Source organism: Musa acuminata, chromosome BXJ3-8, assembly GCF_036884655.1.
Source record: "Musa acuminata AAA Group cultivar baxijiao chromosome BXJ3-8, Cavendish_Baxijiao_AAA, whole genome shotgun sequence".
NCBI classification, from domain to species: Eukaryota; Viridiplantae; Streptophyta; class Magnoliopsida; order Zingiberales; family Musaceae; genus Musa; species Musa acuminata.
This window is the reverse complement of record NC_088356.1, coordinates 49,252,185-49,276,560: the sequence shown is the minus strand read 5'-3', so window position 1 is coordinate 49,276,560 and position 24,376 is coordinate 49,252,185. Positions and strand designations below refer to the sequence as shown.

At 38.2% G+C, this 24,376-nt stretch overlaps 3 protein-coding genes across 3 annotated transcripts; all 3 read right to left on the bottom strand.

The window, feature by feature from the left end:
• Positions 1–1,068: 1,068 nt before the first annotated feature.
• LOC135644279 (uncharacterized) lies at positions 1,069–5,112 on the bottom strand. Its single transcript, XM_065161746.1, has 5 exons — positions 4,749–5,112; positions 4,127–4,386; positions 3,921–4,043; positions 3,013–3,231; positions 1,069–1,494 (listed from the first exon to the last, which is right to left on the bottom strand). Exons 2-5 carry the CDS (start codon positions 4,292–4,294, stop codon positions 1,069–1,071), a joined length of 936 nt encoding a protein of 311 aa, XP_065017818.1. The 5' UTR covers positions 4,295–4,386; positions 4,749–5,112.
• Positions 5,113–9,122: 4,010 nt separating this feature from the next.
• On the bottom strand, positions 9,123–15,711 carry LOC135644278 (uncharacterized). The gene is made up of 5 exons (XM_065161745.1): positions 15,550–15,711; positions 12,238–12,465; positions 12,032–12,154; positions 11,105–11,323; positions 9,123–9,584 (listed from the first exon to the last, which is right to left on the bottom strand). Exons 1-5 carry the CDS (start codon positions 15,709–15,711, stop codon positions 9,123–9,125), a joined length of 1,194 nt encoding a protein of 397 aa, XP_065017817.1.
• Positions 15,712–17,641: 1,930 nt separating this feature from the next.
• LOC135644277 (uncharacterized) lies at positions 17,642–23,673 on the bottom strand. Its single transcript, XM_065161744.1, has 6 exons — positions 23,310–23,673; positions 22,688–22,947; positions 22,482–22,604; positions 21,574–21,792; positions 19,722–20,055; positions 17,642–17,694 (listed from the first exon to the last, which is right to left on the bottom strand). Exons 2-6 carry the CDS (start codon positions 22,853–22,855, stop codon positions 17,642–17,644), a joined length of 897 nt encoding a protein of 298 aa, XP_065017816.1. The 5' UTR covers positions 22,856–22,947; positions 23,310–23,673.
• Positions 23,674–24,376: the final 703 nt, after the last annotated feature.

Sequence of the window (24,376 nt, the reverse complement as noted above, 5' to 3'; positions counted from 1 at the left end):
ACTCGGATGGTGGGAAGATTAATATGCATGGCAGGCATTTGAGGTGTTCCAAGGTCAACCAGGATTGCTAGATGGATTAGGCAAGGCTCAAGATACAATTTCACCACCTGGCACTTTCATATTTGGATTTGAAAGTGGAATCTAGCCCCAAGTCCCACTAAGCACTGGAACTGAGATGAAGGAAGACAGAGTAGGGGACTACTACTCATTCCAAGTTTTTTCCCTATCTTTTGTGTTGTACCAAAATTTTAGCTCTAATCTTATCTACTAAATTTAAATGGCTTTGCCTTCTATTTCATGAAAAGAAAAATCTCATGAACATCCAACAGTAGTAATAACTTGAATTTTAATATGTTAAAGAACTTTCAAAATTCAAATGATTGCAAAAATAAAAAGCTAACTGCTAAGAAAAGACTAATTTTGTGGGGGGAAAACAAAAATAGAAGTGAATTACTAGCACTAATCAAAGTTAACTCCTGAAAAATGATAATTTGTAAAGAAAACAACAAAAACTGCAGCAAATAATACAAACCTATATCTCCAAGAGATCCATATATTGAATCATCAACACCAGGAAACCCCTAAAAACAGACAAAAAAGAAAAAAAATAGCAGATTTATATTTGTAACAGGATTATATGAAAGAACAGAAAGATTATCTTCAAGAGATTAACTAGCAGAAGAAGAATTTAATCTGAAGAACAGGATTTCTGTTAACAAGCCATGCATATACCTCAGCACCATGAAGATCAATTCCAACTTGAAGGTTATTAAGGTCTGCTTGTACTGATGGGCTGCATGACATATCAGCTCCCAGGTAGTCAGAAATGGCTAGACTGTAGCTGTTCATAATCATATATAGACTGACCACTGTCACTTCAAACAACTTTTATGTGTATAAATAAGCGTCTAACATGAAACGTTTGATGCTTCTTTTGCTTATTTTGGAGAAATGCTTACAGCAAACTTACCAAGAGGTGCACTTCTTGAGTTCCTCAAAAACTAAATAACCGATGAGGTTACTATAAATGGCATCAGAGAATACCAATTTTAACTCCAGATATAAGTGCTAAATAGAGACGAAACAACTGCTTTCCAACTGCTGTCTTGCTCTCTTTCGAGTTAGAAAACGCTCTCTTGCTGAAGCCAATGCGTCATCACCTCTCGTGTAACGTTCAGTTGATTGATCCACAGCTGCCAATTTATCACCATCATCGTAACCTTTTACAGTTACATATGATGTTGTTAACTCTGCAGCTTGCTCAGAGTTGTTCTGTGTATGACTAGAAGTCTTGGCTTGAGTATCAACTTTCTCTATATCCCGAGTATAATCTGTCTGTGCATTCTTCTCAGTAGGGCCATGTTCAGGTACCGCTGAAGTGCCTCCGGGTGGCTTTTGTTCCTTCCGTTTTGTGGCATCTTCTGATTGAGCACCAAAAGCTACATTCTCACCGAGCCCAAAGTAAAAATCGCTCAAGTCACTCTTCTTGGTTACCTACATGAAGCAGTCATGTCGGTTACATTAACTGATTAAAGAAAAGAAATGGGTGCTGCATAATGAAATTTAATGACCATGATAACCAACTAAAAAAGTAAAAGCATCGAAGAGAAGTGTGATCACTCCTGAGAAATAATGAAATTCCTAGTCCCACTTAATTGCAACATAAAACAACTTATCACTCAAATACTAGTCAAATTTAAATTGCATCATTGCTGAAAGCAGCCATTTGAATTGGATTCGACATACAATAACTAGAAGCCTTCACTCATAATGGATCTTCTTGCACTATGGTTGATAACATAAAAGAAAATTCACATTAAGTTTCGGAACATTAAACATGCGTATTGTCACCAGAAGGACCAATCTTACTGGCTAAGCGTAAAAAAATTATGGTGCTCCATGTTTCACAATAACATGAGAACCATCATAAGTCTTGTCCTCTCCTAAGTCTTGCCCTAACTGATGTTAAAGACATGAACCATGCTGATCATAAGTTAGCCAGGTTGTCAAATCCACTCAAACCCTCAAGACACCTCACTGTGCTTCATAATTGGAAGATTATAGTTTATAAGACTACAAGTGTCACATATCTTAACACGATATGATCTGATAGCCTATCTGACTAAACTGGGTATGAATCAAACCCCTAACCAAAACTGTCCAAATTCTGATCTGATCAAGGTTTTAAAAATCGATATGAAGGTCAAGACTGGTAAACAAGAAGGGGATAATAATGCAACAATTGGTTGGGACAATATGGTTGGAGTATTGGACAAAGATGATGATAGGATAAGGTCACAGAAAAATTAAAATCAATACAAAAACCAAAATCAGATAAATTTAATTTTTATGGAAAAAATCAAAATTACCACCAAGCTTATATTAATAGATGACTAAGATGTGAACCTTGGATACAATAATTTTACCAAGGTCTCATTCCATGTGGCCAACACCAAATAGCATCTAATACTTGATAGCTAATATTACAATTCATAAATTAGCTAATAGATAAATTCAATAATTATGCTCACAAATGCAATACTCCCGAAGGCGAAATATACACTTAATAACTTTCATCACTATAAATCTACAAAAGTTATCGAAAGTATTTCTATCTGATGTTAATACCAAAAGGATTTAAATTTAACAAAAGAAGATGACACAAGTATGTACAACATGACTCCAAATTGGAAGCACATTCAAACAATAAATTGATGAGTTCTAATAAAAGTATTACCATGTTTCATGACCCCGACAAACTCATGGTTTTGACTTCTTAAAAAAGTCTAGATAAACATACAAAAGGCAATTGCTGATGAGCTGATTCTACAACAATGAAGTGATTTTAAGCTTTTATTCTTCCACCAAAGAAAAACAAAATCAATTGTCGAATACACCACATTTTGTTGAACAGTGGATGTTTTTTATGCACAAAAGGTTGCATAAATCACATTACATATGCAACAAGAAAAATAAAGCAAAGCAGCAAAAAGAAAGATATGAGCCACTTACATCATCTCTTTCTTCACGAATTTGGCGCAGCCTCTCTTCGTCCAACCATTTAGCTTGTTCTGCTAGCTTTTTCTTGTAGGCACCGGTTACAAACTTTTCCTTATCTGCAAAAAGGTGATCATCCTTGCTCCTCTCTTTCAGCAGCTTCCTCTCATATACAATTCCATGTTCCCGCTCACGTTGTTTTGCTTTCTCCATAAGTGTTTCTATATACTTTGACTGCAACCAAGATCAAACACAGACATAAAATTTTTAACTTGCATTCTTAATCGTTAAGCACTCAAAAAATAAGGTCGATCCTCTCCCACAATTTAGGTTTAATACAAAAAGGATGCCGCCGAAAAAGAACTGCCGAATTAGGATTTTTGAATTCACATCATACTTGAACAAAGCACAATTGAAAATTAAAATGCTAATTATTGTGCCAAAGCAAACATACAAAGTCCACAAAGCTTTACTTTGTATCCTATTATTGATCTGAATTTCAACCAAAATATAATTCAATACTCTTTGTACGAGAGATCGACTAACTTGAAAAAGAAAAAAAAACTGGAAAAGGTATCCCATGTTTATTTCAAGAAAGGAATGGAGAAGATACGATAAATAATCACCGTCACACCTGCCCCACCCTGAACACGAGGGAAAACCAATTTCAAAAAGAGTAATAAGGTGAGTTCGTTTTGTAGAGTATCCGTCTTTGGGTACATATCTAAGAAATCTTCTTGGAGCCCAATTATCATCGTCATAGTCTCATCTAAAAGATCACTTCTTTCAATTTGATCATTCGAAATGACCATGAAAGAAGGGAATAAAGAGGTCTCACATAAGACTGAAACGCAATTCCATGCGATCATCAGCGTAATCAAAAGGATCATGTTTTCATCCAAACGTAGGCAAAAGTGAAGTACCTTTCTCTCCGTTCGATTCTGAACCTTGGGGCGCGCAATCTTCCCTTTCATCTCGTCGTAAACCCCGTCGTAGTCGAAGACCGAGGGATCCTCTTCCATTGCCTTTTTGTGCTGCTCCTCGATCTACCAAATTCCACCATCAATCAATCAACCCGTAAGTTAATTTACTCATCAATACCAGGAATAAGGAAACCATTTTAAAAAACCTTCCGGAGAGACTTGTTCTTGGACGCCTGCCGTGAGATTTCCCTCTCGATGTCATCCTCGTCGTCGCCGCCGCCGAAAGCGAAGGCAGGAAGGGAAGGGCGAGGAGGAGCTGGCTTCGAGGTCTTCTGCACCAGCGGAAATCGAAGCCGGAGTCCGTAATTCTTCATCCCTCGCGCTCACCGGCTCTTCTTCCTCCCCTTCCTCACTCCTATTCGAGGTCCCAATGAGCAGCTCCGAGCTCCTTTATGAGGATTGTATTCTGCACATATTCATAAACAGAAACATCCTATACAAACATTATAAATTCACGGACTAAAATCATCAAAACACGAAAGAAAAAAGAAATCCACAAAGCAACATATATGAACTTCTGGAAGTTCTTTCCGTACAAAATCTCGCCATTCCCTTTCACAGGGAATAACACTTTCTGTCATCCTTTTCGGAGAGAAGAGAAAAGACATCAATCCGAAATCCATCTAGACCACCACCAAGCACACATGATCGTGGGAGAAAAAAAGGCCACATCAAAACCACAATGGTTCATGTGATCGGATCGGTGTTCTCTTCTTGAAACAAATTTTATCGAGAAGGTAGCAAAGCGACCGTAACAGAAGTGCGCACCTCGTAGGCAGCAGCAGCAAAAAGCGGAGAAGAAAAGCCCAATATCAGATCAGTAGGGGGATTAGGGCTCGGAGGGGCTCTTGATATGGATGGGTGTAAGGAAGAGGACGCGAAAGGAGTGACGGCGGAGGGATCGAGGATATGTGCGGCGGAGATCTCAGATCGCGAGACGACGTCAATTTATCGAGCCCTCTGGGTTTGATTTCGCTCAGGTCCTCCCTATCTTCTCAATCGCTGCGAGTCTCGAAACCTTTGGACGGATCCTCCTAGTCTGTAATCGTTTCTGCTCAGATATCCTACACAGGCGGAGCTGTGTACTCTCAGACTCCACAAGAATTAATTGCATCAACGCCAGCCATATTGACCTGTTTAAAGCCTTTACCAAATATATATTTATACTTATATACACATGAATCATATATAACTTGACATTGTATATTTTATTGGAAGACAGCAAACATAATAGAATATATTATTGATAAATGATCATTGCTTGACACTTAATTAATTATCACCGATGTAGATAGGCATTAGATCTCTGATGGACCATACAGGATTGTGCTTGTGTTAATATATTTTTGTACCAGGTTTTTCTAGATTTTATGAGTCTTTTCTAGAAAATATCATTTTTGAATATTAAAAGGATTATATAACATAAAGCGAAGAAGATAATTAAGATTTTCTTTTTTTAAGGTTTTTGGAGTTGAAGTTAAGTCTGGCGATGAGTTGGCCGAATCAAGCTAGATTAGTGGAGGGTAGTTGGTCTACACAATACCGCCGCAGGTGAGAGCTAAGTGATAGAGCAAATCCTTCTATATTAGAATTAGAAATCGGGTGAAGTGTGGATCTTAAGTATAAATCGATTCAAGTTTGTTTTAATTAGGAGCTCAAAACTGTCAATTCCCGGAATTCCGGGATCAGGCGGTTACAACAACTGACTAGGGCGGTTGCACCGCCTGGTAGAGCTCGAAGACTGAGCCTCTAGGCGGTGCCACCTCTGTCAGGGGCGGTTGCACCACTATGCCAGAGCTCGATGACCGAGCTCAGACGGTTGCACCTCCTGATTGAGGCGGTTGCACCGCCTGGCAGAGCTCGAAGACTGAGCTCATGCGATGCCACCTCCTGTCAGGGGAGGTTGCACCGCCCAGTCTCGCTTGGAGACTGAGCCCAGGCGGTGCCACCTCCTGGCTGGGGCGGTTGCACCGCCTAGTCTCGCTGGGAGACTTAGGCCAAGCGGTGCCACCTCCTGGCTTAGGCGGTTGCACCTCCCACAGCAATCAGGGTCCGAATGGGTTGATCCATTCGGCCCAATTTAGGTTTTTTAGGGGCCCAATTGCCCCAAGATTAAGTTAATGGGATCACCTCCCATTTCCAACTTAATCATTGTGCTAACTACGATAATTCCTAAGATAATTTCTGCAGCTTGCTCCGGTGTGTCAATCGCTTCTTCTGGCGAGCTTCCGGCGAACTTCTGTCGATCATCCGATGAACCCTCGGTGATGCTCCTACGGACTTCCAGCAAACTCCTGGACTTGCGACGATCCACTTGGCGAGTTCTGACGAGCTTCTTTGGCAAGCTTATGGACTTCTCGAATTTGTTCCCATAGAACCTCCGACAACTGTCTGAACTTCCGTCGAACTCTCGAACTCCCAACGTGATCATTGTCTTGACTCCGGCGTAACTCCTGCTGCATGTCTTACTTTCATCGCAGTTAATCCTACACATGTAAACAAAAGCTTCGATCGAGACAATTAATCCTAAGCAATTAACCAAGTTGTCCTGCATGTCATTGGTCCCTCGACGCTTCGTTTGATTCTTCGGCGCATCGTCCTTTCCTGCGGCCTATTGCCCAATCGGCCAGTTGACTTCGCAACTCCGATATCTTTGGCACAATACCCACTCTTCTTGGTCCGATGCCCGAGTCCACGGCCCGAAGCCTTCTGTCGATACGTCGACCGATCCACCGGCCCGACGTCCAATCTTCTGACATGTTCCTCCAGCACAACATGATTTTCCTGCTTTAATTGTCTCATCCCGATCGAGGCATCCCGCGTCACTCAAAACGCAGATTAAATCATAAACATATATCAAGTAGTTTCATCATCAAAATACGAGATTCAACAAGACTCCTTTATGCCCTTCTTTCATGGTCATTTCGAATGATCAAAAGAAATACACTCATTATTGTTAAAGCCTCTGTCACGCGGATCGGATTCGGTCTTAAACCCGATAATAGTTCTTAATAGATCCAAATGTACCAATATCCTAATCGGACCTAATCCGGTAAATAGACCATCTAAAACGATGCCAAATGGATCCTTATATCGTATCGGACGTATCATTAATTAGGTGGCAATCGGATCTGGCATATTGATATTTGGTTATTTTAATAGAAGAGAAGGGAAGACTGACGAGACAAAAAGAAAATTACACAAGCGGCTCTCTTTAGAATTTTGATAGCATACAACGATTAAAAGGACGAAGCATCCCACACTGACACGAATCTTAAAAAAATACACCCGTTATTGTTAAAGCCTCTGTCAAGAGGATCGAATTCGGTCTTAAACCCAATAAGAGTTGTTAATGGATCCAGATGGACCAATATCCTAATCGGACCTAATCCGGTAAATAGACAATATAAAACGATGCCAAATGGATCCTTGTATCGTATCGGACGTATCATTTATTAGGTGCCAATCGGATTTGACATATTGGTATTTGATTATTTTAATAGAAGAGAAGGGAAGATTGACGAGACAAAAAAAAAATTACACAAGCAGCTCTTTTTAGGATTTTGATAGCATACAACATTTAAAAGGATGAAGCATCCCACACTGACACGAATCTTAAAGAAATACACCCGTTATTGTTAAAGCCTCTGTCACGCGGATCGGATTCGGTCTTAAACCCGATAAGAGTTGTTAATGGATCCAGATGGACCAATATCCTAATCGGACCTGATCCGATAAATAGGCCATCTAAAACGATGCCAAATGAATCCTTGTATCGTATCAGACGTATCATTCATTAGGTGGCAATCAGATCTAACATATTGGTATTTGATTATTTTAATAGAAGAGAAGGGAAGATTGACGAGACAAAAAGAAAATTACACAAGCGGCTCTTTTTAGGATTTTAATAGCATACAATGATTAAAAGGACGAAGCATCCCACAATGACACGAATCTTAAAGAAATACACCCGTTATTGTTAAAGCCTCTGTGACGCGGATCAAATTCGGTCTTAAACCCGATAAGAGTTGTTAATGGATCCAGATGGACCAATATCCTAATCGGATCTGATTCGGTAAATAGACCATTTAAAACGATGCCAAATGGATCCTTGTATCATATCGGACGTATCCTTGTATCTTATCGGACGTATCATTCGTAGAAGTCATAATCTAGAATATTGACCGTCTTTTCTCCTCTCCGGTCTATAGTCTTTTTGAGATTTGTCTGGAACCAAGATTTTATCGGTGGTGAATGATGAGTGGGGGGAGACCAAAGGTGGTTGGAAGATTAGATTTTAGAGGAATCTTAATGGCATTTTCGCTATAGGATTATGACAACCTTCCTGTAGTCTGACTATATATTATTGCACGCTCTCTCTGGTTCTAATGACACCCCCAAGGATGAAGCTGGAATGTGAACGAGATATCTTTCCGGTTGCTTCTCCCCACAACATCTGAAATCATTTTGAGGTGACATTATAATTTCTTCCCCTCCATCTTTAGCTTTTGTTTTTGGCTCCAACTAAAGTTAAAGCTTTTGTTTGTTTATTCTCTAATAATAGAATCCTCTCTCTCTTTTATTTCTCAAATTGTTGAAGCTGTGGCTCATCATTTCCCTGCAAAATTTGTTGTTTGTTTAGAAGTGATTTTGTTCTCTATTTGCCATCGGAGAAGGCCTAAATTCTATTATTTATTATTGGACAACAATCTGCAGTGATAAAAAAAAAATTCTGCCACTTCCCCAGACAAGCAATACTTCTCCAGATAGAATTCTTCACAGAATTGAATTTCTATGTTCATCTTACTGCTGCTCAGACTGATACAAATAACTGAAGAAGCTACAAATGAGGTCTATGTTATTGCAACTTTTGCGTTTACATCACTTTTATCTTGGTGCAATTTTGATAATAGCAACTTCGACCTCACCAGCCTCGGCTACATCCTTCTCTGTTCATAATCATATATAGACTGACCACTTGTCACTTCAAACAACTTTTATGTGTATAAATAAGCGTCTAACATGAAACGTTTGATGCTTCTTTTGCTTATTTTGGAGAAATGCTTACAGCAAACTTACCAAGAGGTGCACTTCTTGAGTTCCTCAAAATCTAAATAAACGATGAGGTTACTATAAATGACATCAGAGAATACCAATTTTAACTCCAGATATAAGTGTTAAATAGAGACGAAACAATTGCTTTCCAACTGCTGTCTTGCTCTCTTTCGAGTTAGAAAAACGCTCTCTTGCTGAAGCCAATGCGTCATCACCTCTCGTGTAACGTTCAGTTGATTGATCCACAGCTGCCAATTTATCACCATCATCGTAATCTTTTACAGTAACACCTGATGTTGTTAACTCTAAAGCTTGCTTAGAGTTGTTCTGTGTATTACTAGAAGTCTTGGCTTGGGTATCATCTTTCTCTGTATCCCGAGTATAATCGGTCTGTCCATTCTTCTCAGTAGGGCCATGTTCAGGTACCGCTGAAGTGCCTCTGGGTGGCTTTTTTTCCTTCCGTTTTGTGGTATCTTCTGACTGAGCACCAAAAGCTACATTCTCACCGAGCCCAAAGTAAAAATCGCTCAAGTCACTCTTCTTGGTTACCTACGTGAAGCAGTCATGTCGATTACATTAACTGATTAAAGAAAAGAAAATGCAGCTTCATAATGAAATTTAATGACCATGATAACCAACTAAAGAAGTAAAAGCATCCAAGAGAAGTGTGATCACTCCTGAGAAATAATGAAATTGCTAGTCCCATTTAATTGCATCATAAAACAACTTATCACTCAAATACTAGTCAAATTTGAATTGCATCATTGCTGAAAGCAGCCATTTGAATTGGATTCGACATACAATAACTAGAAGCCTTCACTCATAATGGATCTTCTTGCACTATGGTTGATAACATAAAAGAAAATTCACATTAAGTTTCGGAACATTAAACATGCGTATTGTCACCAGAAGGACCAATCTTACTGGCTAAGCGTAAAAAAATTATGGTGCTCCATGTTTCACAATAACATGAGAACCATCATAAGTCTTGTCCTCTCCTAAGTCTTGCCCTAACTGATGTTAAAGACATAAACCATGCTGATCATAAGTTAGCCAGATTGTCAAATCCACTCAAACCCTCAAGACACCTCACTGTGCTTCATAATTGGAAGATTATAGTTTATAAGACTACAAGTGTCACATATCTTAACACGATGTGATCTGATAGCCTATCTGACTAAACTGGGTATGAATCAAACCCCTAACCAAAACTGTCCAAATTCTGATCTGATCAAGGTTTTAAAAATCGAGATGAAGGTCAAGACTGGTAAACAAGAAGGGGATAATAATGCAACAATTGGTTGGGACAATATGGTTGGAGTATTGGACAAAGATGATGATAGGATAAGGTCACAGAAAAATTAAAATCAATACAAAAACCAAAATAAGATAAATTCAATTTTTATGGAAAAAATCAAAATTACCACCAAGTTTATATTAATAGATGACTAAGATGTGAACCTTGGATGCAATACTTTTACCAAGGTCTCATTCCATATGGCCAACACCAAATAGCATCTAATACTTGATAGCTAATATTACAATTCATCAATTAGCTAATAGATAAATTCAATAATTATGCTCACAAATGCAATACTCCCGAAGGCGAAATATACACTTAATAACTTTTTAATCACTATAAATCTACAAAAGTTATCGAAAGTATTTCTATCTGATGTTAATACCAAAAGGATTTAAATTTAACAAAAGAAGATGACACAAGTATGTACAACATGACTCCAAATTGGAAGCACATTCAAACAATAAATTGATAAGTTCTAATAAAAGTATTACCATGTTTCATGACCCCGACAAACTCATAGTTTTGGCTTCTCAAAAAAGTCCAGATAAACATACAAAAGGCAATTGCTGATGAGCTTATTCTACAACAATGAAGTGATTTTAAGCTTTTATTCTTCCACCAGAGAAAAACAAAATCAATTGTCGAATACACCACATTTTGTTGAACAGTGGATGTTTTTTATGCACAAAAGGTTGCATAAATCACATTACATATGCAACAAGAAAAATAAAGCAAAGCAGCAAAAAGAAAGATATGAGCCACTTACATCATCTCTTTCTTCACGAATTTGGCGCAGCCTCTCTTCGTCCAACCATTTTTCTTGTTCTGCTATCTTTTTCTTGTAGGCACCGATTACAAACTTTTCCTTATCCACAAAAAGGTGATCATCCTTGCTCCTCCCTTTCAGCAGTTTCCTCTCATATACAATTTCATGTTCCCCCTCACGTTGTTTTGCTTTCTCCATAAGTGTTTCTATATACTTTGACTGCAACCAAGATCAAACACAGACATAAAATTTTTAACTTGCATTCTTAATCGTTAAGCACTCAAAAAACAAGGTCGATCCTCTCCCACAATTTAGGTTTAATACAAAAAGGATGCCGCCGAAAAAGAACCGCCGAATTAGGATTTTTGAATTCACATCATACTTGAACAAAGCACAATTGAAAATTAAAATGTTAATTATTGTGCCAAAGCAAACATACAAAGTCCACAAAGCTTTACTTTGTATCCTTTTATTGATATGAATTTCAACCAAAATATAATTCAATACTCTTTGTATGAGAGATCGACTAACTTGAAAAAGAAAAAAAAACTGGAAAAGGTATCCCATGTTTATTTCAAGAAAGGAATGGAGAAGATACGATTAATAATCACCGTCACACCTGCCCCACCCTGAACACAAGAGGGAAAACCAATTTCAAAAAGAGTAATAAGGTGAGTTCGTTTTGTAGAGTATCCAACTTTGGGTACATATCTACTGGTTTTCTTCCTCTGAGAAATATTCTTGAAGCCCAATTATCACCGCCATAGTCTTATCTAAAAGATTACTTCTTTCAATTTGATCATTCGAAATGACCATAAAAGAAGAGCATAAAGAGGTCTCACATAAGACCGAAACGCAATTCCATGGGATAATCAGCGTAATCAAAAGGATCATGTTTTCATCCAAATGTAGGCAAAAGTGAAGTACCTTTCTCTCCGTTCGATCTTTAACCTTGGGGCACGCAATCTTCCCTTTCATCTCGTCGTAAACCCCGTCGTAGTCGAAGACCGAGGGATCCTCTTCCATTGCCTTTTTGTGTTGCTCCTCGATCTACCAAATTCCACCATCAATCAATCAACCCGTAAGTTAATTTACTCATCAATACCTGGAATAAGGAAACGATTTTAAAAAACCTTCCGGAGAGACTTGTTCTTGGACGCCTGCCGTGAGATTTCCCTCTCGATATCATCCTCGTCGTCGTCGCCGTCGAAAGCGAAGGCAGGAGGGGGAGGGCGAGGATGAGCTGGCTTCGAGGTCTTCTGCGCCAGCGAAAATCGAAGATGGAGTCCGTACTTCTTCAACCCTCTTGCAGAACAAATAAGAAAGTGATGGATCGATCTCCCAATGACGAGCTCCGAGCTCTTAAACAATTAGGGCTCAAGAAAAGCCCTAGTTCGCAGAACGAATCAATCGTCGCAGGGCTCCAATCCGAAGGACTCACTGATTTGGTTGGATCAAAAACCCAAATAGACGCCGAAAACCCATGAATCCCGCGTAGAACCACTCAAGATTCAATTGGATGGTCCGGGGAAAAGGTCAAAAAGCCCTAAAATTCGACCTCCGATCGTTCCGAGTCCGGTCTCCGATCGAAGCCCCACCAATATCGAATGAACCGAGGAAGGGATTTAGCATACGCCTCGGGAGAGGATAAGTAATCCTAGGCCGATGAGGTGTCATGACAAAACTCTCTTACTCTTTCCGGCCAACGTGTTCAATTACCTGCTTTATAATTGGACAAGTAAAAGTGAGCATCGTGAGTGAGCGAGAACAACTCAACGACCTTCCGGTTTTCCTAGCACAGATACGTATCAAAGAAGGGTGGAAAGCATACACAAAGACTGTTTCATACAACACGTCATGTCAACAACAACAACAAAAGAAAAATCACCTTATTTGGATTTTTTTATAGTTATTTTTGTGTTTCCATGTCATAAAAATCAATTTCTAAATAAAGATAAACTCTATTTAATCTCGGTTGAGTTGATTGGATCGTCAATTTTGTTAAGTTGAAATCACTATTTTAAATTTAAAATTTAAATTAATAAATAAATAAATTTAATTTTTATAAATTATATTAATTTTATATCTAAGATGAGTCGAGATATTACAAATTCTACATAATCTAATTATGACCTGATGTATGCGAGGTATAATATTATATCGTGACGAGTCATCTGACTTCGATATAATTAATTATATAATTATTAAAATATTTTGATAAAAAAATATATTATATCATTTAAAATTTTCTAATACGGTAAGAAAAAGCCTTGTAGAAGAGCATATCTAGGTGATTTACATACATTTGCTTAGGCAGAAATGGATCATTAACACCATATATAATAACATAACATAATTCTTCCTCTTTAATCTCACTGGCGAAACCATCTTGATTTAGTTTATATTATAAGTCCTCTCATCCAACCAACTCCCAGTTTATATCCAGCAAGCTATAGTAAAATTCAAGATAACCCTTTGTGGATATTATAAAAACAAAATCAAAAGAAAAAGAAAACAAATTGGAATAAGAAATTGATTCGATGAGAAATATTTCCACCTTGTGATACAAGAAGCTGCAATGACCATATAGGATTTCGGATGATGCTAAGGCCATTGACTAATCATGGACTCTCCTGCAAATGCAGGATTAGAATGTTGACTTTTTATGAGTAAAACCTACTTCTGTGTCTCCTTTCTCATTATGCAGCATTCAAGCCATGTCTTTGATTTCAGAAGCTGCGTTTATTGTGAATATGTTCATTCTCCGGTTATATTATTCTAGATCCGATAATGTGATGATATTACCAAAAAATAAAATCCCTGAATACCTTTTAATTATATATATATTTATGACAAATATTCATTCTAAATGTTGGTGAAGACCATGGCCTCCGTAGCACCAGCAAATTTGGGTCCAACAAAACCAAAGCTTGCACACATTGCGCTGTCCCATACACGGAGCTCTCAGACCATGCATGTCTTTTAACCATGTCACAGCTCCTTTTACCCAGCCAGATTGGCAGCGCACAGTATGCAGCCTGTTCTTTGACTTCTTTATCAGATGATTCCCCACTTTGTTTCACTTTCTCTGAAACAAGCTGCAGCATTGGAGTCACTGCTTGTACCATAAATTAGATGAGCACAGTTGTTCGGTCGAACAGAGGGGCAGAGACAAGACAAACGAGTTGGATGTCTGTCTGATACTTTTTTGTTGGCCTCTGCTTTATCTCCACCAACACACAAGTAGAACTACTGTTCAGATGAACACTTGGAAAGCCACATCCGTCTAATGCTTCTCCGACCAATCTCTCTCTATATTTGAGGTTCTTTTAATGCTACACAACACCAACAAAATTAGATTTCTGTTCCTATTTCACGATTATTTGGTCAGTTGTGTCACCAGAGTCATCTCCATATATAATTACTGACGAAGAAAGCTGCCTATCGAGATAGGTAGCAGCTGAACAATGAATCCACATAAAGTAGCAGAACTTGCAATGATGATGACACCAGAAACCTCTAGACATTACAGCACAAAATGCACAAGACAATGAATCCAAGCAAAGAACCATGACATACAGTGATGACACTAAAAACCTGTATATATCACCGAAGCATGTGAGCACTGTCGTAGATTGTGGAACTGATAGCCAGTGAATCGACGAACGCGATTGGAGTTGATTCTGCATACTATATGCGATGAAGTCAATGCTGCACATGAGAGCAGACTCGACCTTGTAGAGCGCCACTAACAGTGTCCATTCACTTCTTTCCTTGCATGCATACACACTGTGTCAATTGTCAATGCATGGGAAATTGATTTCCCTCGTCTTAGAATTGTTGATCCTCGATCGAACAGTAGCCCATTACACGACGTGACAACTTGCAGGCATCAGCCACAGGCTGTAGGCTGCTGCACAGCCGCCGTGGACTTGTAACAGTCCACGAAGCTGTGTCTTCACAGTGCGAGCACATGGCGAACCGCTCGCAGGCTTTACAACTGCACCAATAAAAAGGCCGGCGAACGAGTCGGAAGGTTCTCCTCCTCTTCGTATTCACCGCGTTGTTCACCGGTGTCGGTCTCGCATGGTTCGATCAACTCATTGTTCAACCAATGCAATGAAAATCTTTGTCCTCAATAAAATATATATATATATATATATATATATATATATTTGTGACCTTTAACATCACGCATCAGAGTACACTCACGTGTAGTATATACGCGACTTAACCGTGTGTTTCTTTCCTTAAACGGGATTCCGAACCGTCCACCAACCGTGTGGTGTTGTGCTTGTACACTACCGATTGGATACAATCGTATGGATCAACATGTTATCGATTCGACTTCGAACTATTCTACTACATTTGGAACCAAATTCCTGCCCGTGAATTCAAATTTTGTAGATCTCGACAATGTGGTTGGCCACCCACGTACGACATACATTATCTCTTAACATGTTCTCTCCTCTGACATCTCTGTGACTCGGAAGATAAAAGCTGCAGTAGGCCATCATCCTCCCAAAAACTCCATTCCTTGGCTCTCCATCATCTCCATTTCCATCTTGCTCTGAAGGGTAGAGAGAAGACCGTAATCCAGTAATCATATTAGTGATCACAGTGATGCAGGTATGTTGTTATATCTCTGTTGTCGCTCAAATCTATCTTGGTTCAGAGCTTCAGCCCTCTACTACAGTTGCTGCCACTGCTTTTGCTGCTACTGCTCCATTCACGCCTTCTTCGACAATTTACCAAACCTTAGCCATAATTATCCATCATACCAAAAAAGAAATGTCTACCACATCAAATTCTTCTACTCTGTCCGAATAACGTTCTCTTACCCTTTCTTCTGCTATCATCATATTGCTTTGTTACCATGTATGTGTCCTTAAGTTTATCATCATATTGCTTTGTTACCATGTATGTGTCCTTAAGTTGGTCCCAATCCTTTATGGATCTGGGCAATTTAGTTGGCACAAAATAAAACCTCTGGTGAACCCTTACACTAGTTCAAAAAATTGATTCCAGGATCATTGGTTTTATCCTGAATTGGTCCAATCAGCTCGAGAAGTTTAGCACAATATGGGAACAACTTATTGACACTTCAGATGTTAATTGTTAGATGGTTTCTTCAATGAACGTGGACGGTGATATTATTTATAAAAGATTCACCTCTCCATATGACTGCCAAAAATGGAGGAGGAACTCAGTTATTCTTTTTTTAAAGAGAAAAAACAAATAAAACAGGGTTAAGAACACAAAAAAAAAAAACATACATGTACTACCGATCACCATGTCAACATCAAGGATTTTTGAATATGTCATGGTACACAATGAAGGCAGATTTAGAAAAATATAATCATCTTCAGAAGGCTAGATTTCATAAAAAAACTACATTTTAGTAATCTTTAGGCATAAATTTTATATATGACAATAAGTAGCTCCTGATGATCTTTGTCTGATGTTTTCATATATGATACATGATTAGCCAGAGCTAGATTATTAGAGTTTCATTTCACAAGTAATCAAAGATGAAAATAGAAAGTTAGAAATTTTGGTGAAATTCAAAATTCATAAATTGAACATTTAGGGGATTTTATCTAGAAAATTGAGTAGTTTTTCTTTAACTTTCTGTTGTAGTTTCAAAAGTTGAGGAAAATAACAAGCTTTAAGTATTTTTTTATTTTTAATTTTAATTTTTCCCCAAATTTAGGTTCCTTTAATATTTTAATTATTTTTATCACAAATCTGATGTTTTTATTACACATTGTCCAATTTGACCAACCTAATGCAACACAAATTTTTATATCCTTGAGCATTCAATCCAGTAAAAGACTTGGTTCAAATTTCATGGACCTTTCTAACAGCAATAAAAAGTTTCATTCACTCTTCATTATATGATTTCACATGCCAATTCTTTGAACACTAGTAGTCCACTTCTTTACAAAAGTTTCATACTTACGTGTTCTCATTCTCACTTCCTTTCCCTGGAAAGCCAAGAGGCAACCTCTAGAATTTCTAATTTATCTTGATAAAATATACTAGAAATCGAACTTAGATGTGTTACAAGGATCTACCAACTGCAAGCCAATCTAGCACTAAACATAAGATTAGTGGGAAAGAGAACATCTGGAAATATAATGAGATAAAACATTAACTGATAATGATACTTCAGCAATATTAGCTACATAGAGCACAATTAAGTTAATCAATGTTAACCTTCATCATCAAACAATAGACTATGGAATTAGATGGAAGCCTCTCCTCAAACAGGCAAACAGAAGTTACTGAACAAGGTACAAAACAACCATTCTCACAAGGTAAGGACAAAGTTAATGGCAGGAATTTAAAGCAGCAGACAACAAAAGCAGAACACAACTTTGTGACATGTGGTTTAGATACTGGACACAGCAACTGATAGTTGATATATCAATGTGCTATTTATTGTCTAAAATCCTAGATGTTTGAAATCCAGATACTGGCTGGAGGATAAGTAATAAGCAGCCTTACTTAAATTGCCACAACACAGTTAAAGGTTCAAAAGAACTTCTCATAATCTTGTGTTGGATGGTCCCAGACCTCCATGAATCCTACAAGTGAAAAATATTGTTAAAATTATAAAACAAAATGTTGTGTAGCAAACACTTAAAACAAACTTGGAAAACTATCTAATATGCTTTAATATCCAAACTTAATCATTCATGTAAAGCAATTTACAATGAATACAACCACACATCAGATGAATCCTCAAGCAAAAAGAGAGAATAAAAAATTAAGTACAACAGTAAATACACTCCATTTTCACCAGCTTATTACCGTAACAAGTATTTCGAAACCATTATGAATTGAGCTTGGAAATGTTTGTGCCAATATGCAAATTCAGCCTAACCCAATTCAGATGATCTGGCATACCTAGTGTCATGAGGTGAACATACTTGGACATGTTTTTGGCGTGGCTTATCTTTACAAAATTTGACATAGGTTTTCAAATGACAAGAATTTTGAAAAATGCCTAGTATACGAGACTCTATACTGAGGTTGGGTCTAGGGACCCCTCAAGCTGCTATGTTCATGAAACTTGGTCACCTGGTTGTGAAAAGAGCAACCTCACTGTAATGCCATGACCCAACCTCACAATTGATTCCTACTAATACACACTGTACACAGATAGTGAACCAGAATTTGACAGCACTTAGTTGCACTCGTGTTAGTCTTGCATGTATTTAGTTAACATATAGGTTGTTTATGTACATGTACTAAAGGACTATTGCGAAGGAAACTGAACTTGAACTCAACCTTAGCAAGACTCTCCAGTTGAACTGCCCGCATCCACTATGTAACTGGCTAAGCCAAGGTGGGTTTCAGCTCCAATCATGAATATCCTACATGATTGGCCATTTGGACAGCTTCGTGCTGCTGTGTGTCACTACAAGATGCATGTGACAAGGCTTACTTTCACTCGGATGGTGGGAAGATTAATATGCATGGCAGGCATTTGAGGTGTTCCAAGGTCAACCAGGATTGCTAGATGGATTAGGCAAGGCTCAAGATACAATTTCACCACCTGGCACTTTCATATTTGGATTTGAAAGTGGAATCTAGCCCCAAGTCCCACTAAGCACTGGAACTGAGATGAAGGAAGACAGAGTAGGGGACTACTACTCATTCCAAGTTTTTTCCCTATCTTTTGTGTTGTACCAAAATTTTAGCTCTAATCTTATCTACTAAATTTAAATGGCTTTGCCTTCTATTTCATGAAAAGAAAAATCTCATGAACATCCAACAGTAGTAATAACTTGAATTTTAATATGTTAAAGAACTTTCAAAATTCAAATGATTGCAAAAATAAAAAGCTAACTGCTAAGAAAAGACTAATTTTGTGGGGGGAAAACAAAAATAGAAGTGAATTACTAGCACTAATCAAAGTTAACTCCTGAAAAATGATAATTTGTAAAGAAAACAACAAAAACTGCAGCAAATAATACAAACCTATATCTCCAAGAGATCCATATATTGAATCATCAACACCAGGAAACCCCTAAAAACAGACAAAAAAGAAAAAAAATAGCAGATTTATATTTGTAACAGGATTATATGAAAGAACAGAAAGATTATCTTCAAGAGATTAACTAGCAGAAGAAGAATTTAATCTGAAGAACAGGATTTCTGTTAACAAGCCATGCATATACCTCAGCACCATGAAGATCAATTCCAACTTGAAGGTTATTAAGGTCTGCTTGTACTGATGGGCTGCATGACATATCAGCTCCCAGGTAGTCAGAAATGGCTAGACTGTAGCTGTTCATAATCATATATAGACTGACCACTGTCACTTCAAACAACTTTTATGTGTATAAATAAGCGTCTAACATGAAACGTTTGATGCTTCTTTTGCTTATTTTGGAGAAATGCTTACAGCAAACTTACCAAGAGGTGCACTTCTTGAGTTCCTCAAAAACTAAATAACCGATGAGGTTACTATAAATGGCATCAGAGAATACCAATTTTAACTCCAGATATAAGTGCTAAATAGAGACGAAACAACTGCTTTCCAACTGCTGTCTTGCTCTCTTTCGAGTTAGAAAACGCTCTCTTGCTGAAGCCAATGCGTCATCACCTCTCGTGTAACGTTCAGTTGATTGATCCACAGCTGCCAATTTATCACCATCATCGTAACCTTTTACAGTTACATATGATGTTGTTAACTCTGCAGCTTGCTCAGAGTTGTTCTGTGTATGACTAGAAGTCTTGGCTTGAGTATCAACTTTCTCTATATCCCGAGTATAATCTGTCTGTGCATTCTTCTCAGTAGGGCCATGTTCAGGTACCGCTGAAGTGCCTCCGGGTGGCTTTTGTTCCTTCCGTTTTGTGGCATCTTCTGATTGAGCACCAAAAGCTACATTCTCACCGAGCCCAAAGTAAAAATCGCTCAAGTCACTCTTCTTGGTTACCTACATGAAGCAGTCATGTCGGTTACATTAACTGATTAAAGAAAAGAAATGGGTGCTGCATAATGAAATTTAATGACCATGATAACCAACTAAAAAAGTAAAAGCATCGAAGAGAAGTGTGATCACTCCTGAGAAATAATGAAATTCCTAGTCCCACTTAATTGCAACATAAAACAACTTATCACTCAAATACTAGTCAAATTTAAATTGCATCATTGCTGAAAGCAGCCATTTGAATTGGATTCGACATACAATAACTAGAAGCCTTCACTCATAATGGATCTTCTTGCACTATGGTTGATAACATAAAAGAAAATTCACATTAAGTTTCGGAACATTAAACATGCGTATTGTCACCAGAAGGACCAATCTTACTGGCTATGCGTAAAAAAATTATGGTGCTCCATGTTTCACAATAACATGAGAACCATCATAAGTCTTGTCCTCTCCTAAGTCTTGCCCTAACTGATGTTAAAGACATGAACCATGCTGATCATAAGTTAGCCAGGTTGTCAAATCCACTCAAACCCTCAAGACACCTCACTGTGCTTCATAATTGGAAGATTATAGTTTATAAGACTACAAGTGTCACATATCTTAACACGATATGATCTGATAGCCTATCTGACTAAACTGGGTATGAATCAAACCCCTAACCAAAACTGTCCAAATTCTGATCTGATCAAGGTTTTAAAAATCGATATGAAGGTCAAGACTGGTAAACAAGAAGGGGATAATAATGCAACAATTGGTTGGGACAATATGGTTGGAGTATTGGACAAAGATGATGATAGGATAAGGTCACAGAAAAATTAAAATCAATACAAAAACCAAAATCAGATAAATTCAATTTTTATGGAAAAAATCAAAATTACCACCAAGCTTATATTAATAGATGACTAAGATGTGAACCTTGGATACAATAATTTTACCAAGGTCTCATTCCATGTGGCCAACACCAAATAGCATCTAATACTTGATAGCTAATATTACAATTCATAAATTAGCTAATAGATAAATTCAATAATTATGCTCACAAATGCAATACTCCCGAAGGCGAAATATACACTTAATAACTTTCATCACTATAAATCTACAAAAGTTATCGAAAGTATTTCTATCTGATGTTAATACCAAAAGGATTTAAATTTAACAAAAGAAGATGACACAAGTATGTACAACATGACTCCAAATTGGAAGCACATTCAAACAATAAATTGATGAGTTCTAATAAAAGTATTACCATGTTTCATGACCCCGACAAACTCATGGTTTTGACTTCTTAAAAAAGTCTAGATAAACATACAAAAGGCAATTGCTGATGAGCTGATTCTACAACAATGAAGTGATTTTAAGCTTTTATTCTTCCACCAAAGAAAAACAAAATCAATTGTCGAATACACCACATTTTGTTGAACAGTGGATGTTTTTTATGCACAAAAGGTTGCATAAATCACATTACATATGCAACAAGAAAAATAAAGCAAAGCAGCAAAAAGAAAGATATGAGCCACTTACATCATCTCTTTCTTCACGAATTTGGCGCAGCCTCTCTTCGTCCAACCATTTAGCTTGTTCTGCTAGCTTTTTCTTGTAGGCACCGGTTACAAACTTTTCCTTATCTGCAAAAAGGTGATCATCCTTGCTCCTCTCTTTCAGCAGCTTCCTCTCATATACAATTCCATGTTCCCGCTCACGTTGTTTTGCTTTCTCCATAAGTGTTTCTATATACTTTGACTGCAACCAAGATCAAACACAGACATAAAATTTTTAACTTGCATTCTTAATCGTTAAGCACTCAAAAAATAAGGTCGATCCTCTCCCACAATTTAGGTTTAATACAAAAAGGATGCCGCCGAAAAAGAACTGCCGAATTAGGATTTTTGAATTCACATCATACTTGAACAAAGCACAATTGAAAATTAAAATGCTAATTATTGTGCCAAAGCAAACATACAAAGTCCACAAAGCTTTACTTTGTATCCTATTATTGATCTGAATTTCAACCAAAATATAATTCAATACTCTTTGTACGAGAGATCGACTAACTTGAAAAAGAAAAAAAAACTGGAAAAGGTATCCCATGTTTATTTCAAGAAAGGAATGGAGAAGATACGATAAATAATCACCGTCACACCTGCCCCACCCTGAACACGAGGGAAAACCAATTTCAAAAAGAGTAATAAGGTGAGTTCGTTTTGTAGAGTATCCGTCTTTGGGTACATATCTAAGAAATCTTCTTGGAGCCCAATTATCATCGTCATAGTCTCATCTAAAAGATCACTTCTTTCAATTTGATCATTCGAAATGACCATGAAAGAAGGGAATAAAGAGGTCTCACATAAGACTGAAACGCAATTCCATGCGATCATCAGCGTAATCAAAAGGATCATGTTTTCATCCAAACGTAGGCAAAAGTGAAGTACCTTTCTCTCCGTTCGATTCTGAACCTTGGGGCGCGCAATCTTCCCTTTCATCTCGTCGTAAACCCCGTCGTAGTCGAAGACCGAGGGATCCTCTTCCATTGCCTTTTTGTGCTGCTCCTCGATCTACCAAATTCCACCATCAATCAATCAACCCGTAAGTTAATTTACTCATCAATACCAGGAATAAGGAAACCATTTTAAAAAACCTTCCGGAGAGACTTGTTCTTGGACGCCTGCCGTGAGATTTCCCTCTCGATGTCATCCTCGTCGTCGCCGCCGCCGAAAGCGAAGGCAGGAAGGGAAGGGCGAGGAGGAGCTGGCTTCGAGGTCTTCTGCACCAGCGGAAATCGAAGCCGGAGTCCGTAATTCTTCATCCCTCGCGCTCACCGGCTCTTCTTCCTCCCCTTCCTCACTCCTATTCGAGGTCCCAATGAGCAGCTCCGAGCTCCTTTATGAGGATTGTATTCTGCACATATTCATAAACAGAAACATCCTATACAAACATTATAAATTCACGGACTAAAATCATCAAAACACGAAAGAAAAAAGAAATCCACAAAGCAACATATATGAACTTCTGGAAGTTCTTTCCGTACAAAATCTCGCCATTCCCTTTCACAGGGAATAACACTTTCTGTCATCCTTTTCGGAGAGAAGAGAAAAGACATCAATCCGAAATCCATCTAGACCACCACCAAGCACACATGATCGTGGGAGAAAAAAAGGCCACATCAAAACCACAATGGTTCATGTGATCGGATCGGTGTTCTCTTCTTGAAACAAATTTTATCGAGAAGGTAGCAAAGCGACCGTAACAGAAGTGCGCACCTCGTAGGCAGCAGCAGCAAAAAGCGGAGAAGAAAAGCCCAATATCAGATCAGTAGGGGGATTAGGGCTCGGAGGGGCTCTTGATATGGATGGGTGTAAGGAAGAGGACGCGAAAGGAGTGACGGCGGAGGGATCGAGGATATGTGCGGCGGAGATCTCAGATCGCGAGACGACGTCAATTTATCGAGCCCTCTGGGTTTGATTTCGCTCAGGTCCTCCCTATCTTCTCAATCGCTGCGAGTCTCGAAACCTTTGGACGGATCCTCCTAGTCTGTAATCGTTTCTGCTCAGATATCCTACACAGGCGGAGCTGTGTACTCTCAGACTCCACAAGAATTAATTGCATCAACGCCAGCCATATTGACCTGTTTAAAGCCTTTACCAAATATATATTTATACTTATATACACATGAATCATATATAACTTGACATTGTATATTTTATTGGAAGACAGCAAACATAATAGAATATATTATTGATAAATGATCATTGCTTGACACTTAATTAATTATCACCGATGTAGATAGGCATTAGATCTCTGATGGACCATACAGGATTGTGCTTGTGTTAATATATTTTTGTACCAGGTTTTTCTAGATTTTATGAGTCTTTTCTAGAAAATATCATTTTTGAATATTAAAAGGATTATATAACATAAAGCGAAGAAGATAATTAAGATTTTCTTTTTTTAAGGTTTTTGGAGTTGAAGTTAAGTCTGGCGATGAGTTGGCCGAATCAAGCTAGATTAGTGGAGGGTAGTTGGTCTACACAATACCGCCGCAGGTGAGAGCTAAGTGATAGAGCAAATCCTTCTATATTAGAATTAGAAATCGGGTGAAGTGTGGATCTTAAGTATAAATCGATTCAAGTTTGTTTTAATTAGGAGCTCAAAACTGTCAATTCCCGGAATTCCGGGATCAGGCGGTTGCAACAACTGACTAGGGCGGTTGCACCGCCTGGTAGAGCTCGAAGACTGAGCCTCTAGGCGGTGCCACCTCTGTCAGGGGCGGTTGCACCACTATGCCAGAGCTCGATGACCGAGCTCAGACGGTTGCACCTCCTGATTG

Bases quoted from the DNA above. Each gene is read 5' to 3' on its own strand.
- LOC135644279 (XM_065161746.1), bottom strand. From the start codon at position 4,294: ATGAAGAATTACGGACTCCGGCTTCGATTTCCGCTGGTGCAGAAGACC. The intron at 4,044-4,126 runs GTTTTTTAAAAT...GGAATTTGGTAG, and splicing joins AGAACAAGTCTCTCCGGAAG to ATCGAGGAGCAGCACAAAAA. The intron at 3,232-3,920 runs GTACTTCACTTT...TCTTGGTTGCAG, and splicing joins AGAATCGAACGGAGAGAAAG to TCAAAGTATATAGAAACACT.
- LOC135644277 (XM_065161744.1), bottom strand. From the start codon at position 22,855: ATGAAGAATTACGGACTCCGGCTTCGATTTCCGCTGGTGCAGAAGACC. The intron at 22,605-22,687 runs GTTTTTTAAAAT...GGAATTTGGTAG, and splicing joins AGAACAAGTCTCTCCGGAAG to ATCGAGGAGCAGCACAAAAA. The intron at 21,793-22,481 runs GTACTTCACTTT...TCTTGGTTGCAG, and splicing joins AGAATCGAACGGAGAGAAAG to TCAAAGTATATAGAAACACT.
- LOC135644278 (XM_065161745.1), bottom strand. From the start codon at position 15,711: ATGATTACTGGATTACGGTCTTCTCTCTACCCTTCAGAGCAAGATGGA. The intron at 11,324-12,031 runs GTACTTCACTTT...TCTTGGTTGCAG, and splicing joins AAGATCGAACGGAGAGAAAG to TCAAAGTATATAGAAACACT. The intron at 9,585-11,104 runs GTAAGTGGCTCA...TGCTTCACGTAG, and splicing joins TTCGTGAAGAAAGAGATGAT to GTAACCAAGAAGAGTGACTT.